This window comes from Dromaius novaehollandiae, chromosome 2, assembly GCF_036370855.1.
Source record: "Dromaius novaehollandiae isolate bDroNov1 chromosome 2, bDroNov1.hap1, whole genome shotgun sequence".
In the NCBI taxonomy this organism is placed as follows: Eukaryota; Metazoa; Chordata; class Aves; order Casuariiformes; family Dromaiidae; genus Dromaius; species Dromaius novaehollandiae.
This window is the reverse complement of record NC_088099.1, coordinates 55,606,450-55,623,384: the sequence shown is the minus strand read 5'-3', so window position 1 is coordinate 55,623,384 and position 16,935 is coordinate 55,606,450. Positions and strand designations below refer to the sequence as shown.

Here is a 16,935-nt window from a genome sequence, read left to right as displayed (position 1 = left end):
AATGTATTGTTTCACACATGCCATACTTCGGTCTTGTGCATCCTAAGCAATTGTCAACTGGCATAATTATTTATGACTTAACAGAGTTGAAGATCAAGCCCCAGTTATCCTGCTATCAAAAGTGGAAAAAAACCTAAAAACAGACAAAAGTAGCTAGCTATATAGGCTTGACTCATGAAAAAAATAATAGGTGATGGTGATGGCTTTTCTAATTGAACAAGTAGAACTAAGCAATGGTAAGAGGCAAAATGACCTATTGTTACTAAATATGAGATTTCTCTTGAATCTACTGCTTTACGTTGAGGTTTCGACATAGCTTGACATTGTAGAATGGGCTGAAGAAAAGAACTATTCAGGTAATGGTGGTTTAGCTTTTATTTCAATATCCTGCTTGTATTTTAACATTGCTTATAAATATCAATAAAATGAGTGCTCATAGCTGAACAGCTGGAGAAAGATAGCTGGGTGTTGATACTCCCTGCTTGCCAGGTATTTATCCAAGTATATTGTGTCTGCTCTAAAGCCTGGGGATGAAGAGATTATGTGTAGCCCTGTAATGAAGTTCCACTTGGAAGAGGCATTGTACAGTTGGTGCTGTGTGGATCCCTCTTGGCAGCTTCTCAGGAGCTTTTCCAAGGAAATGGAACTCAGTTTTTCAGGGCGCAATTTGTCCCCCCCCACCCTGGCTTTCTCTCCCCCTACGTTTCAATTTTGAGGGCTCATGATGGGGCTAAGTATCCAGTGGTGTTCCCCACCCAGGGCTTGTACTTTGTTATGCCCAAAATGAAGAATGTTTCAAGGGCATGGAAAAGCCTACTAAGATGTTTCCATAAAAAGGCTGGGTATTGGGTATTTGTGTGTCCACCAGACCCAGCCTTGCGGAAGATGTGCTTTTTGGAATGCTTGAAGATGGCAGGGAGGGAAGTTTTCTCTTCTGTTCTCTCTCCTCGGAAGCTGAAGTTTGCTGGGCTTGTGATCTGTGTGAAACAGTCTTGTAATGATGGAGTGTTTTGACTGATAAATGCATCACGTGTGGAGGAAGGAGGGTTGAGTTGGAGAAATAGCTATGAAGATTTTTGAAGGATTTTTGTTCTCCATTTAGATGAATAGATGAAAGTGGGTTTTGTTTGTGTTTTAAGTAAAAGTTAATGAGTTTTTGGAAATGTAATCAACTCTATAAGCTTTTGTTTTCTGCTTAGACTACTGCCATTGCACTATGTACTGTTTTCCTTCCTTCCAAAGACAGTCGCATAGGTATCACCCCATAAAACCTAGGATTTCAAACATCCTCTTGATTGCCCACTGCAGAGTGGTGAGCCTAAGATCGTAATTTTTGTATGTCAGTTCGCCTAAACCACAGATGTAAAATAAACAGCTTACACACACTATCTTCATCCCAAAACCTTTTGCTGCTTTTAAAGTGGCAGTGGTCATTTTAATGTATAATTTTCTTTTTCTAGTATGTCTGGTCTTTTGTATGAATATGAATTACTGGCAGCTTAAACCCAACCTGTCATACATCTAAAAACAAGACAGGCAAGAGAGAGTAGAATCCCATCTCGCTTTTCTGCAGCTTTTTGGCCTGGCAAAATCAACAAGAGGAAAAGTAGTAAAAATATGTTTTTATCAGTGAGGCGGGTGGATCAAAGCCTGAGTACGCAGAAGAAACAGACTGATGGAAGAAGAAATCTAAGGTGATCTTCGCCATTGTTACACAGTCAGTTTTCTGATAGTAAATGCACTTTTAAAGTTTCTCTTAGCTGGGTTTTGCAGAATAGAAATGCCATTGCTAAGTGACGAGGGAAATCTTCCTGTGTCAGAATGATGAGTGGAGCTGGAGACATTGAAAAGGAGATACTGATAAGAGTGTAGCAGAAGATAAGCATTTTTGATGGAGTCATACCCTTGGGTCTTCCTTTTTCTGAGCAGCTTCTATGTTTCTTAAGAGCCTGCCCACGGCTGGGCAAATGTTCACATCCAAAACTTGAACTACACAAAACTTATTCAAATGTACATTTAATTCCATCAAAAGACTGTCTGGGTTAATGAATATTTTGAGCAAGTGTAGTTTTTCATCTAAAGTGTGAAAATGAACGTTTGAAATTTGTAGCTGGGTGTGGAAGCTGGCAAGTTTGAGCAATGTTTGGTATGCTCATTCCATGGTTTCATACTTGAAATTCATAGATTCAGAACATAAGAAAAACTTACCTGACTTCTCCAAGGTGAATCTGTTCAATTTCGTACACTCCTGTCTGTGACCCTCTGTGTTCAGGGTCCACAAGATCCAGCAGGTTTAATACAGCTTTTGAATGTTTTTTTTTTTGGGGGGGGGAAGTAGTTCAATAGCAATTATATGGATAGGTGTTTTGGTGGCTCTTTGTTTGCATATATATCTGCATTTTCAAGTAAAAGGTACTTTTAGTCTCTCTTACAACCTATGTGTCTCTATGCTGTGAAAGACCTAAAGCACCTGTGCTTCTACGGCACTCAACTTTTTGAAAACTCCAGCCTGTAGTTACAGAACTAACTAATACACCAGCCATAGAGGTTTGGCATTTGGCTTAACGTTTCTTTGGGGTGTGGGCCACTTCCTTGTTGTGTGTTTTCTGCTCAGCAAAAAGAGCTGTATTGCTGGATTATTTTGGCCTCAGCATGCTGACATGATGCACGTAAAACGTTGGGGAGCTGATAGCTTTTGTGAAGATACTGATGGAGCGATCTTACTGTCTTTTTGCAGAATCACGTAAACCCAGCAATGGATTTTACACAGACCCCTCCCGGAATGCTAGCCCTTGACAATATGCTGTACTTCGCTAAACATCACCAGGATGCTTATATACGGGTAAGGCGTCTTCTCCCCTTTCAGATCTGTGCAGTTCCCTGTTCACACTGATGTTGGCCTGTTTACCTTGGTTCCCTTCCAAGAGAAAGTTCAGAATCATGATGCCATTAACAACAATGAACTTCAGACAAGCAAACCATAAAACATCAAAACATGACACACATCTGTTAAAGCTTTGGGAAGATGCTGTGCAGCTGTGTAGTCTGTCATTGCCTGTCTGAGTAAAATATTATAGAAGCCATGCTACTTTTTGGTTAGGCCTGCAAAAAGAAGGGAAGTGAGCTTGTGCCTTTTTTTGGATGTGTGAAGAGTGTTCATAAAATCAGAAACAAATAATTGTGCAGAATTTTCTGCCCTCCTCTAAGGCTACTAAAAACTGTTTTCTGAGGAAAGGAGGCTTTGACTAAGAAATACCTTGATAACTGACTGTATAGGCAGTGTCCTGAGAGTTAAGATGCTCCCGCTAAAATTACTTTTGTAGCTGATGTAATGCTTGTAGACAAATAGGAAAGAAGAATGATTCACTCGCACAGTCTGTTCCTGCCCACTCCTCCTCCTCCATTTGTTATTTGAAGGGTAGTTTGAAACAAGTTATAAGTTGCTTCCTTACATGAAGAGGCATGCAGGAAAACAATACCTGCACCTGAGCAGACCAGCTTTTCCTGACCTTTATTGAAATTGAAGGTTTGCACATGGCAAATATATCTAGCATGCATGGGAAGAGAGGATAAGAAATCAATACACAAGGAGTCCAGAATGTCAGAGTTCTGAGATAGCTGGGATAGTTAAACTCCACAAGAAAAGTGGGCATGTGCAGACTTGCTTAAAGCAAATAGTATATAACAAAGAGACAGTAGGCACACCGTTTATTTCTACTAAAAAAGAATGAACTCTTAAGTTGATAGGCAATATTGCCTAGTTTTTGCTCAAAGCAGGAGACTGTCAAGGCTGCAAGAGGTTTGTAAAGGGTGTACTGTGATATCCAGGCCAGAGTGACCCACGGACATGGTAGAAGACCACAGGAGTGTCAGATTTGCCCTTCAAATGTACCTTTCTATCTCAGCCTGAATCTAGCAATAACTATTAAATGAAACTGTGCTAGCATGCACTACAGCAAATGTTTATGAAAGACTATAAATTCCTGAAATTAAGGATTATTTATATACTGGGCAGTGAGTATTTTTACTAGAAAAACTATACTGAATTGTAGTTTTGTTTATAAAAAGAGACTTGGATACTTGTTCTCCTCCTTGAAATTTGGTAAGATATGATGCTTCTCTGTAGGCGGCTTCTGAGAATAGTGGGGCACCACAGCGACTAGCTAGTGCTCCCAAATGAGAGAGAGAGAGATTTTTAAGATGTCTGAAAGACTTCAAAGAGGGCGGAAATTCTGTTGAATGAGAACTTTCATTGTCATCTCTCAATTTTTTCGTATTTTTAATCTTCATGTTGCAAGTGCTATCTTAAAAATTGAGTTCAGTGTTGCGTATAATTAAGCACTATTTAAAAGGGACTTGGGTCCTCGGCTGAATTTTGTCTCTACAGTGCAATATTTTTGTTACTGTGCTACTGCTCTGAGGGGCTTCAGTGTTATTTTGAGATGCCTGTCTTCATTCTTGTATGGTTGCTGAGACTATTTGAGTGCCTATGTATTTCCCACTTGATAAGAGTACATGTATCCATGTACAATAGAAGCGCCATGCTGAGGCACGGCTGGATTAAATTACCTGTCCAAAGTTACTTTGAGAACTGTTAACCGCACCCGGGAATGTGTTAGGCTACCCATCTCTTCTGAGCCCTGCCTGGTGCTTATTTTGGAGTCACTGGTGTGGTAGCTTAGTAATCCATGGCTCTCCACCCGGTTGTGCTAGCAGCGCACTGAACAACTCCAGAGACAAAAGGCACTGTGCAACTCCTAGAGCACTACTAGCCTTTGATCACAAAAAAACACCTACTTTCTTATCTGTTCAGACATCTGAACTCTCTCTGGTTGAGGTGAAACTCCACAAGAAACTGTTAGATATCCAGACAAGTAATACTTGCATACTGAGCAACTTGTTTGACAGGAGTTCTTCTCTTTTTTTTTCCCCGCTGTTGAGACTAGGAGACAATTTGCCTTATAGGAAGAGAAATTATTTTCAACTTGTCATTTTGCAGTACAGTTAACTGCCGTGCCATGGGGTTAATTCCTAAGGCCTCAAATGAGATAATATCTGTGCTGTGGAATAATTAAAAATTTAGATTGGAAACCAGAATTGGTGTGAAACAAACCTGGAAAATATAAAGCTTTTCCTGACTGAATGTGGTGTATTAAGAGAAGACACTATCAGTAAATCGTGATTACTATGCTGAACGTGTGTCCCCAATACCGCGTTTAATGGTCAGTACAAATCACTGCATTCTGACCTGCTGTTTGTTAGGATGATCCTGCTACATGACCCTTTGTAATGTATCTTCTGATACTACTTATTGCCTTCCTTCCCTTCTAATATCTCCTTATTCAGTCTTTTCAGTAATCTCCGTTTTTCTTTCTTATTCTCACCCTCATAAATCATTCTGTTTTGAATTAATATGCCTAATAAATGGATTAATTAGGTGGTAAAAGTGTCTGAAGCTGAAGTGCCCTTCAGCTGGGGGCAATTGGGCTCTGAAAACAAGTACCAAACAAAGAATTCATGGTAATAGTAAATGCTGTTGCGATGTGTTGAAGAGCATGGGCATGAAGGCCGTGGAGCAGATGGGCAACTGTGCATTGTGGAAAAAAGGAAAGCATTTCAGATGAAAAGATGGGGTGTCACACTGCAGAGAAGAAATAACCAAACCTTTTCTACCTTTTGATTCATATCTACTTTCCCACAATCCATTTCTATTTCTTTTTTTTCCTGCTGTATGCCTGCTCCTGAAATTACAGTAGTAAGTTTTCTTTGTATGCTGTCTTCCTTCTCCTTTCAGAAGATCACAGTGTTATTTTTCTTTATTTGGACTTTGAATTACTTGTTTTTGAATCTCTCTGTCTGTTTACCATTTAATATGATTGCGGCCTCAAGAAGAAAGGCTCTTTAGTGGAGGAAAAAAACCCATGTTTTTCTTTGTCCTTAGCTATCGTATGGATTAAAAAATAAAGTTTCCCGTTGAATTAGTTTCCTATTGAGTTAGCTTTTCTTTTTTATTTTTTGGTGCTATCAGTGACTTATGGAAAAAATGCTGTGCATTTATATTTATTTCACTTAATCAATTGCTATCCTCACAGGCTCTGCTTTTAAAGGCTGGTGACATATAGTATGCGGAATGCATTGATGGAAGTAATGCTGAATCGTTGCAAGAAATTTTACAAGTTTCCCCAGGAAAAATTGGCAGTTTCCCAAGCTACATAATTACAGGACAGTCAGAAGTGTATAATTAAAGTTAACAGTGAAGAAAATAATTGGAATAAAGCTTTGTGACAGATAATCTTTTTTTGTTCTTTTGGAGCAGACAAGTTTCCCCCCGGCTCCTATTTTCTCCTTTCCAGAACTACTTCAGCTTCAAGTTCTACTAATTTTAAAAATAAAATTATAAGTTACCATTTAAAACAAACTTTATTCAATACAGACATCTTGAGATTTTCTTTTTGGTGACTTGTAGCAATGTGCCTTTGAAATTTTCCTGAGCGTTAAAAGGGTCTGTGGAAAAACCTTTCCATGGTAATCCTATTATGTCATCGTTACTATTAGTACCTCGATTTATTGGTGCTTTGTTGTTGACTTGTTTGGGAATTCATGGTATAAGACTTTAGAGCAATTTTGTTTTCAAGATACAATAGAGAGAGAGGTATAAATATATGAAGCCAATATTTTATATGCATATGTGCTTCTGTGTAGGTGTTATTCTCTTGCATGGGTTTGTTTTTTTTTTTTTCATTTTCGTGTGTGCGCACTTCAGTGATCGCCAGTATTGATGTAAAATAATGAGATTTACTTAATTTGTTGTAGAGTTCAAGCCAGAGGAAACAAAATGGAACAAATGCTTTATTTGTTACCCAGAGGAATTTGATACCTGTTTGTTGGCCTGTGTTTAAAGCTGCCTGATTTCTGCCTCAGATGCTTCTAAGGAAATAGTAACTTTGCAGTTTTGATAAGTTGACCTCTAAATGTGCAGATGACCTCTACTGTTCATCCAGGTATTCTGGATAGGGGCAGCAAAATCAAAACTACTGCTCCACTTGTGAGTGTACCGCTATTCATCTTGGATCTTGGCTAAATTAACAGTATCTTGGGGTAGAAAGAGAAGATGCCATTGGGTAAACTGAACCTATCTTCACTTTTAATGCGCTACCATTGAAATATTCCGTTATTTTTTACTTTTCTCACAGGCATCTAAATATAATGAGAACCTTCAGCTAGGAGGGAGTGTAGGATTTTATTACAGGTTATTGTTCTTCACAGTAAGTCAGCTGTGTCATAGAGAAGCCCTATACTGCATTGTCCATGGTGGTGACCATATGTCTCATTCATATGAATCTGCTTTTGATGATGGAGAAGTTGGTGACCTGTCTGCATTTTTCTTCTGGGTTTATAATCAGCCATATTCTAATAGGTCTCTGCTTTTTTGAGGGCAGATTGTATCTTGAGAAAACAATTATTCTTTCTCTTCCTTTTCTTTAAGCTCATTCCATGAGAGATTGGTTCTTTGGGCAAAAAATGCAAAAAGACTAGTTAAGCTCCAGTTATGAGTATTGACTGTCCTTTTGTTTAGATTCAGTTTAGCTGGCTACCCAAGCTTATGCCCAATTTCTTATCATTCGTTAGGTGAGTAGACTCTTTATTCATGTAGGGAGAATCAATGTTCCTTGCAAAGAAATCATGTTGCTGTAGCCTGGAGTTTGATTCCCTTATCTATAGAGGAGAAGGTATTTTTTTTCCCTTCCACTCTGATTTTTTAAAAAATCTATTTCATGTAAATATTTGCTAAATATTAAATGTAAGATTTGTAAACAGTATAAAATATTGTCTGCAGTGTGGGAAACCAATGCTGAGATCCATGCTGTAAATTTAAATACTGGGCTTGTTGATCCCTTGGTGTCTTCTATAATGGATCCATTGCTACCACATTTTTGTGAATGACATATAAAGTACTTAGTGATAGGTTCCTAAATTTTCTGTTCCGGTATTTAAAGTAAGTTTTAAAGTTTATTAAAATGCTCCAAATCCAAACAAATGTTGGGACTTCAGCTAAGCCAGTAGCAGTTTTGATTGCCTGAAAATGAAAAATAAAGCAGGGTTTAGGGTCAGAAATACAACTCCCTCTTTCCCTGCATCTGCTGAGCTGGAAAAGCAGTTAAGCACAGAGCCGTGATGCAGAGATGCTTTTTTCCACAGCTATTGGAGCTGCTACTTTTGGGTAATGGAGGAGGGGGTTCTTTTTTTTGAACCCTTCAGAAGTGACGGTGGAGGAGTAGGTGCTGTTTGTGAACCGCAGTGATGGAGACAGGAAGATTGCTGACATTCTGCAAAGACCTTTCAGAACTTTAATGGATTGAGTCACAGTCAGACTGTGCGTTGTATACTTTTTAACCCATGCAGCTGTTGTATAGGAGGCTGCCTACACATCGTTCCGCCAATTCACAAAGTCTCCTCGTGCCTACTCATTCTAGCCTCATCAGATATGAGTAGTCCAACATATAATTTCAGCACTTTCTGAAATAAAACCAAGCCTGATTTCTGCCATGCTATTTTTCTCCAGAAATGATTGGAAAGGGATGTAATTTATTTCTGCGCTGCTAAAGGTGGAGAGAAAAATTAACTTCATTGCTTTTGTTTTTCTGCTGTATCTCATGGGAGAATACAATTTTATACATAAGGCCTAAAAGTCTAAGCCCCGTGGTTAGCAGCCTGTTAACATGTTCTTTCCTTCTTTTTTTCACCTTTTTTTCCCCATTTTCTGTTCTTGCCTTCTATTCATGTCTAACTAATATTTTGTCTGCCTTTTGTATTTTCCCAAGCCTTGTTTAATGTCTCTGCTTCCCCTACTGACATACCAGGAAATTCTGTGTTTTTGATCCAGGAGTCCCTGTCACTGACTGCAAGATCATGGTGGGTGCCCTTGAGTGAAGGGAGACCAAAGCCTGGTGTGGTTGGTTGCAGTGTAAATATGGAGCCAGGTTAATACTGGTGGAGGAAGAGAATCAAAGAGAGTTGTGGCACCTCCTGTTAGCACAACCCCATCTGATGTGTGCTGTGGGACATATGACAGCATTGCAGCTCTACATTTGTTCAGCTCACTTCTCACCATTCACAGCACAACTGAATCTTGCTGTGTATGTGGGAGCTGTTGGCAAAATGCAGTCCATATCCAAAGTGCCCAAAAGTTGATCGCTGATATGAAATAAAGGTTCAAGCTTTCGTAATTTACCCATACCATAATAATACTATGGCACTGGTGGGACCTGTCTCACTCCATGGAAGAGAAGAATTCAGAAACTTGCTACACCCTTCAGGTATTGTAGATTCCTCCCATCTTCCTATGTCTTAGGGAGAGCAAGGAGGGGGAAGTATTGTCCCCTCATGTTTGAACAGGGCATCTAGGGAGGAAGAATACCTGGTCACCTGTGTTCAGATTGGAATGGGCCAACACCAAATTGTTCCCCTCCTGCCTGTGCCGGTGGGAAGTGAAGAGCAGTTCTTGGTGCTGCTTCTAAAGATGACATGGCAGTGGGGCCTTCTGTTCTTTCTTGGTTCCTCCCACCACCTTTTACAGATGCTTTCTGTGTTTACTTCCTAGTCATAATGAATCTCTGTTCTCTTGCCAAGCTCATACCTCAGGAATCTAAGAATTACATCTACAGTTGCTGTGGGGTCGTGCACTGGGAACCAATTTTATCTTTAACATAAAAGATTAAGGGATTGGCTAAATGGCTTTTCTCAATGAAGGAGGACTCTCTGGCAGTTTCTTCCTCCTGATTTTTGATGGGGAAGCTTCTGAAGATGATACCTGTTTTAAAAACTCTGTTCTTTGTCAGTCATTAGCTGTCAGTTGAAGGAAAAAGCTTCATAACTGAAGCTAATGCAAATTTTTAAGTCCATGGTAGTCAAATGTGGAAAATATTTCATTTAGTCCATCGCCTCCCTGAAGGTCTGTCTTGTGCTCCTGGGATAGTGATGAACTCAATGAATAATTCAATGGAAGACTATAAAGGAAAAATAGAAATTTTCTTGCAATGAAGTTAGAAAGTCTCTTGATTTTGTTTTCGCTGTTACTGGAGATTTTGCATTATTCTTCTGTGATCTGGGCATACATTTGAATTTCTATTCTATTACTGTCCATGCTATTGGTAGGTAGATTGTAAAAGTGGGTGACCATTCTTTGGCTGATGCGGAACACCATTAATTATAATACAATGGAAAGACTATAAGATCTTGTTTTCAAAAACAAGAACCAAACATATTTCCTAAGGAAGAAGATTCTTTCCTGTACCTTTCTAAATGCTTGTTGGACAACTGGATGTTGGAGGGCTGCCTTCTGCTTGCTGAAAAGATTTTGGCTTCAGAGAAAACAGGGTGTTTTAGGCAATTCATATTGCTAACTCAGTTCCCCAGAAAATTCAGCTGTCAGCAATTGCTTACCAGTACTGCCTGAAATGTCTACCTTGGGAAACAATACCAAGCCTTCATTTTTCTTTCTGGTTACTCCTTGATTTTGTTTGGTAATTGGGAAATGTTTCCCTTCCATTTATGACAGGAGTTTGTAAATGAGAGAGGAGAATATCTACATTAGATGAATTAAAAACAGTAAAACTGTACAGATCTGTATTCTACTGGAAGTATTTGTCCAATTCCCATACTTGAATAAGCTGCGAAGTTTCATCTGTAAAAATGCCAAAAAATAGAGAACTAACACCGCTTTCCTCAAATTGCAACTCCTTGCATTTTTAAAAACACTCTAAACGTCTTCCTTTCTCCTCAATCTGCTAGTCAATTCAACTCATTCTTCTTGTGATTCAGTTTCATTCTCTCTCTCTCTCTCTCTCTCTCTCTCTCCCCCCCCCCCCCCGCCTCTGCCTCCCCCTGTATTTTCTGGTCTGCAATAGATTTTTCTGTTCTTTTTTTTTCACTTAATCTATTTTCTTACCAACCCTCTGTAGTGTCTTGCTCGTTGGTATCTTTTCTCACTCAAACTTCTGATGTTTGCGCTGCCTTGGTAATTTTCTTTTCCTTTGTTTTTTGTCTTTTTTGAGATCTTTTTCTGTTTTTTTGTTTGTTTTTGCTTTTCCCTAAAAATCCTTATTTGGTGTTGAGTGTTGCAAATTACGGTTGTTTTCTGCTCTGCCTCAGAGCAGTGGGCAGTAGTGATCAAAGGAACAGAGGGTGAGAAGACTATATGCAGCATTTAGTACTAGCGTATTGTGAGATGGTTTTGATTAATGGTGATAATTTTTGATTTTGAGACAGTTTTGATTAATGATTAGATTTGAGACGGTTTTGATTAATGGTCTGTAATGGTGTATGAGAAGCCATGTTTCCATATGGGGGCTTCCCAGTTCTGTAGCTCTAAAAAGAGTGGATAAAGGAAGCAGCAGCTGCAGTAGATACCTAATATCAAAGTACAGGACAGTCAAGCATCCCAGAGCTGAGGTAGGACCGAGGGAGGCTGGTCCCAATGCGGGACTTCTCCCAGCTCATGGAGGCTGCCTCGAAGTATTTGCTCCCTCAAGCATAAATAGCCCCCATGCCTGCAGATTGTGAAATGGCTGGTGGATCTGGAGCTCGCTGGGGATATGTGAGGGAAAGGAGGAGGAAGATAATAGGCTGCAGCCACTTCATGAGCATTAATGATAGACCTCCATTTGAATGAAGGCTGTGTGGGCTTGGTGGCTTCCTCGCTACTTTCTTTTCCTGGGGAAAATAATTGTTGTGATAGAAATGTGAATCAAGTCAGCAGTGCGCACCATGGGCAAACACTAGTATTTTCAGTATAGAGCTGTGTGTTATGTTTCTTTCCCTGCTATAGTTTTCACCAGCTTACTAAGCAAACATGTCCGTTTCCTGCTTATTTCTCCTCCGTAACCAGACTGATCAAGGAAATAACATTAACATCTCGCCCTTATCAGCTGTATTTATAGCATTTTACTTTGGAACAGGATATGAGTGGCTAAGTTGTGAAAAGTATGTTACAAATATACTAATGAATGTAGAAAATCTGTTCCCAGGATGAGAAATGATTCTCTTTGGGCATTTGTAAGAGCATCTTTTTTTTTTCTTTTTTTTCTTTTTTTTTGCCATTGCTGTTTCTTATAGGATATTAGTATCTGCAACTGTCAAATTTGCCAACATATATTTAGATGTAGTGAAAGTTCTTCCATCTTCCCTTTTTGCAGAAATGTAACATGTCAGCTCTGCCCTATTTTGCACAGCAAATGCTAAAAGATGGATGCTTGCAGAGTGTGAATGAGGCTCATTCCAAAGCTATTTTACATATTGATTACTCAAATTGCCGTTTAATTTGCTGTATAGCAATACACAGTGCCTTAACTGTTTCTCTGGCATTCTTATTGATTGCTGTAATTCTGCCTTACATTATATGCATATATGGTGTCACCATTAAATATTTATGCTCTCATGAAATGTTAATATGTCGGGTTAATGTGAAACTCAACAAAACGTGTTTGCCAGAAGCAAGCAAGAATGCTGGTCTGAGTGCTTCTCTTCCCCTCCCCCTTACCCTTTCATTTTGCCTCTTCATTAATTTTTATTACCTGTGTTTCTCTGCTGTATCTAAATCTGTGTCAAAGCAGCCCCCTGCTCCAGTATGCAGATTTTATATTTTATTATGTGAGAGATAATAAGCATAATAATAAAACAGGAGGTGTGATCTCAGGGAGGTGCTGAGACACAGCATTACATTGCACTTGTGCTACTCTCGCATTGCTTCTGCGTTTGGGTATGGAAATGTAGTGCTCTCCTCCATCAAAGAGACTGAAGCAGGATGACTCATCCCAAACGCAAAGTCATATTCACATGTTCCTTGAAGGGTGGCTGCAGCAATGTAAAACAAAAATTGCAGGGGTGTTTCTTTGATTTGGTATAACTATTATCCAGATATGACATGGAACAATTAGACGTAATTTAACCCGAAACTTTTAGAAGGAAAAGTAACTCCTCTAAGCAGAGTGGTGAACGTGATTCTGACACTGCCCCGTTGGAAAAGCCCAATAAAAATTGGTAAGGGTCAAATAGCTATCAAATTCCCAATGGCTTGCTAAGAGTCTGTGGGAAGTCTAAGTGGTAAAATAGAATGACAGAGGAGATTGAGTGTTCTTCAAAAAGCAAAACAAAGCAGTCACCCACTCTCATAACACATTTTTCAGGATCCTAGGTGATGGGTGGGGTCAGTAACAGCTGGAAGCTCTTCATGCCATTTGTGCAGCAGGACTAAGGCTTTGGCATACTGTGTGAAGTGAGTTCTCACTCTTTTCCCACTCTTTTCCCACACTCACCTTGAACTGCTTCACAGGGAAGGTTTCTATGCACGTGAGCATGAATATGCAACATTTGCAGCTAAGATCTGGGGAGGGAGAGAGAGGTTTTGCTGGCATCTAGCGATGCTTCAGTTGGCTTCACCACCACCACTGTGTTTTGGGCTCTGTTCCAGCCTTCGAGCCTTTTAGAAATCATAGTTTAGTGGGAATTCCAGGGTGTTTAGCAAGAAGCATGGAATTTTCTGTTTTACTGTTTTGGAAGTCTTCGTTATGACAAAAGTTAAAGATTGAAAAAAAAAAAGTGAAGATAGCTAAGGAGAGGAGTACAAACTGGAGAGCAGTGTCTGAACACCTGTTTGTGAAGAAAACTTAGCCTCTGAGGTTCTCTGGTGCTTGGCAAAATTGCTTACCTTTAAAGTGCACTTTCTTCCTCTCTCCCCCACCCCCAAGGCTGTGCAGCAGCTGCCTAGGATGTGTGTTTTGGTTCCTTTTCAAAGCTCATGGGAAAGTTTCTTACCACAAAGCCAATTCCTACTGCAAATCTGAGCATTTCTTTTTTTTCTTTCTTTTTTTTTTCTTTTTCAGATCCTGCTTTGTCCTCTTTTCAGGCTCACAGCTTCAGTGAAATCTGTAGTATTGTCATAACTCATATTTTTCACCTCTACCATGGAATGTTTTTTCTGTTTGCAGTGCCGGTGAAAGTTTTATCACAAGTGTAACTGACACTGCAGAATTTGAGTGCAAAATTGTTCAAGAAATTCTTTTTCTCCATTTATTTTGCAATGTCACTGAGCAGAGAACACAAAGGCTTTCTTGAGCTGTTTTTGGAGCATTCAGAGGCTTGATACAAGAGTGATAGCTCACTGAAATGCTTTTCACGTAAGCATTAGTTTCTCCCATAGTAGAGAAAACAAGCACATCTTCTTTCCCTAACTGTGGACTTCAGTTTGATTTTTGACATTTGGACCTTTTTTGGAGCCTGAATCCAGCTATGCTATTTTGTCCTACCTTTTAAAAAGTTTCTTTTAGGGATCTGTTCATGCTTATAAATCATTAAATCTGATTTCCTTTAACTAGTGAATTTAAAATGAAGCATCTTCTTTCTCTTGGACTTCTACTGCAATTCCTCCAAGCAGAGGAGCAACATTGCATAGGAATGGCAAAGCTTCAGAGTCAGCCCTGAAACAGCACTGGTTCTGCACCCCTGACGGTCTTGGGGTCATAGAGAGGCATTTTTTTTTTTTGATATTGTTTCCCCCCTACCCCCCGCTTAGTTCTTTTCTGCCCTGCCATTTAGCTGGAGGTTATGCTAAGGTTTATGAAAACAGCGTCTCCACAGAGTTTCCTGTTATACACTGTATACGTTGGACATGGAAGGCAGTACTTCAACTCATGTGTTCTTCAAACTGATTATTTTCCATTTTGATTCCTAATTCAGATTGTCCTGGAAAACAGTAGTCGAGAAGACAAGCATGAATGCCCGTTTGGCCGGAGTAGCATTGAGCTGACAAAGATGCTGTGCGAAATACTGAAAGTAGGAGAGCTGCGTAAGTTGGCCTGTTTATTTGACCTCTAAGAACCATAGAATAACTTCAGTGGTACCTGAAGTTTATTTCAAGGGTTTTCTGCAGGGAATCCTTTTTGAACGTGGTTATGTATTGAACACTGACACTCAAAATGACTTTGCCCTTTTTTTAGTGCTTCTTACTAATTTGCAGGCATTCCAGGAATCAGGGTGGAATAGGGGAAATGGGCATCTGGCCTTTGAATCTCTTCTACATGAAGCTGGGCAGCTACATCATTTCCTGAGAGATCTGTTCCTATCACATTTGGGTGATTTGGTTATCCTCTGTGAGAGGCTTTATTTTCTTACCTTTCCAGAGGCTTGTGCGTAGGTTGGTTTCATGAGTATCACTATCATTCATAGTGAGACTACTCATCTAAACTGACACATCATATTTTCTATTAGATACCTGGTATTTGGATAGAGTTCTAGATATTTTAATACAAAGTACACAGGCATTCTAAAAAGTTGGTTTTGGCTTTGATTACAGTCACTTGACAACATGTTAGATACTACTGTGGAGCATTTCTCTGTTCTTCATTAGCCTAGTGTGTCAGTGTTTAGTTCTATAAATATATGTGAACTTCAGTTACCTGTCAATAATGTTTTGGATCCTGCTGCTGTCTGTTTTGGCAAGGTTCATTTTCATGTGGTACAGCACAACCGACATGCTTTCTTCCCTTCTGAGACATTTTGTTTCCTTTTGAATTTTCTTGCTAATAAGGGCTTTTCTTTTACCCTTAACCTGACATCCACGACAGCAAAATACAGCAAAATGTAATGAGAAAAGAGCAATTGCAAAAGGCGGCGTGAAAGCTTATAGGTGTCACTTTAGTTCTTGCTCCTACTAACTCTGCAATGGACATCAAAAACTCCATTTTAAAAGTTTGATATGGTTTTTACTACATCTAAAGCTTTTAAATCCAGTGTATTGGGAGAATTATTGACCAAAAGAAAAATCTTTCCCTGTGCAGTGAGCCAGTATAAAACCTGTGCATCACTTGTAATTTGCAAATTGGCACTCAGTATTTGGCAGGCCCGAAGGAATAGTATGGTATTTACTTTTAAATACCATCCTAAGTAACCCAGAATTATTAAGGAGTGCATTCAGTAGATCTATAAATAAATAATTTAGGAACAATTTAGATTTCTTCAAAAGTGATGACAATGGTAATGTGATATGTAAGGTTCACACTGTAGCAGATGTGTTTCTTCCTCAAAATAATCTTACTGCTGCAGTTGATGTCTAATGCCAAATCATCCATGATATGTCTGTCTGAATTTTTCTTCCAGTAAATGTAGGAGAGAGATATCCTCTCAACGCTTTTAGACTGGTTAGATTAAGTGCTAAAGATTAATTTCATTTTATTTTTACAAATACACAGAAAAATATCCAGAATCTAATGTACTGCTTTGTACATGGTGTTTTGGTATACATCCCACCAGTCCATGGGACTTGCAGTGCACTTTGCTTCTAACAGAGATGATTGATCTGGAGATTAACTGAGTGTCTCAGCCGCCTTTGCTGTGTCATGAGAAGTCAGGCAATACAGGAACCTCTTTTTGCTGTAGGAATGTTTGTCCATACGGAGAGGGCTATTAATATATGGATGGTTTGCCATGTATGGTACTGCTTGTTATGATTGCATCTAACTACTGGAGGTATTCACCTTTTGGTTCATCTCTTTCATTATCTGGTCTTTTAAAGTGGGAAGTGTGAAAAAATAAAATGTTATTTTTTTCTCAGCTCAGTTATTTAAAGAAAATATGAGGGGAAAGATATTTTTGTCATCTTATTTTTAAATAGAAAACTAATTCTGCCTTTTTTTAAAGTAGCTCTACAGTTTGAAAGTGTGGGTGTAGAAAGGAAACTTAAAATTTCCCCAGGAAGAGCCCAGGTTGAGGGGAATTGCCTATTAATGTTCTAATGCCATTTGCTTTGGTTTTGTGGCAAGTCACTGACTGCCAGGTGCTGCTCGTTCTCAGCAGACTTCCCGTGGCGGTCTTTCGTAGGCATGTGAAGTCATGTAGACAAGATTTGATGCTGAGGGGAAGTGCACTGGTACTTCTGCCTGT

The 16,935-nt window shown here is 39.3% G+C and overlaps 1 protein-coding gene across 11 annotated transcripts in view; it reads left to right on the top strand.

Annotated features, from left to right (window-relative positions):
• Positions 1 to 16,935, top strand: part of ELMO1 (engulfment and cell motility 1) — a 309,392-nt gene that overhangs the window by 141,579 nt on the left and 150,878 nt on the right. For all 11 annotated transcript variants that reach the window (XM_064506561.1, XM_064506560.1, XM_064506562.1 and 8 more), the window contains 2 exons: positions 2,738 to 2,842; positions 14,734 to 14,842. In XM_064506561.1, the coding sequence (XP_064362631.1) occupies positions 2,738 to 2,842; positions 14,734 to 14,842 (214 nt within the window). The remainder of the gene's footprint in view (positions 1 to 2,737; positions 2,843 to 14,733; positions 14,843 to 16,935) is intronic.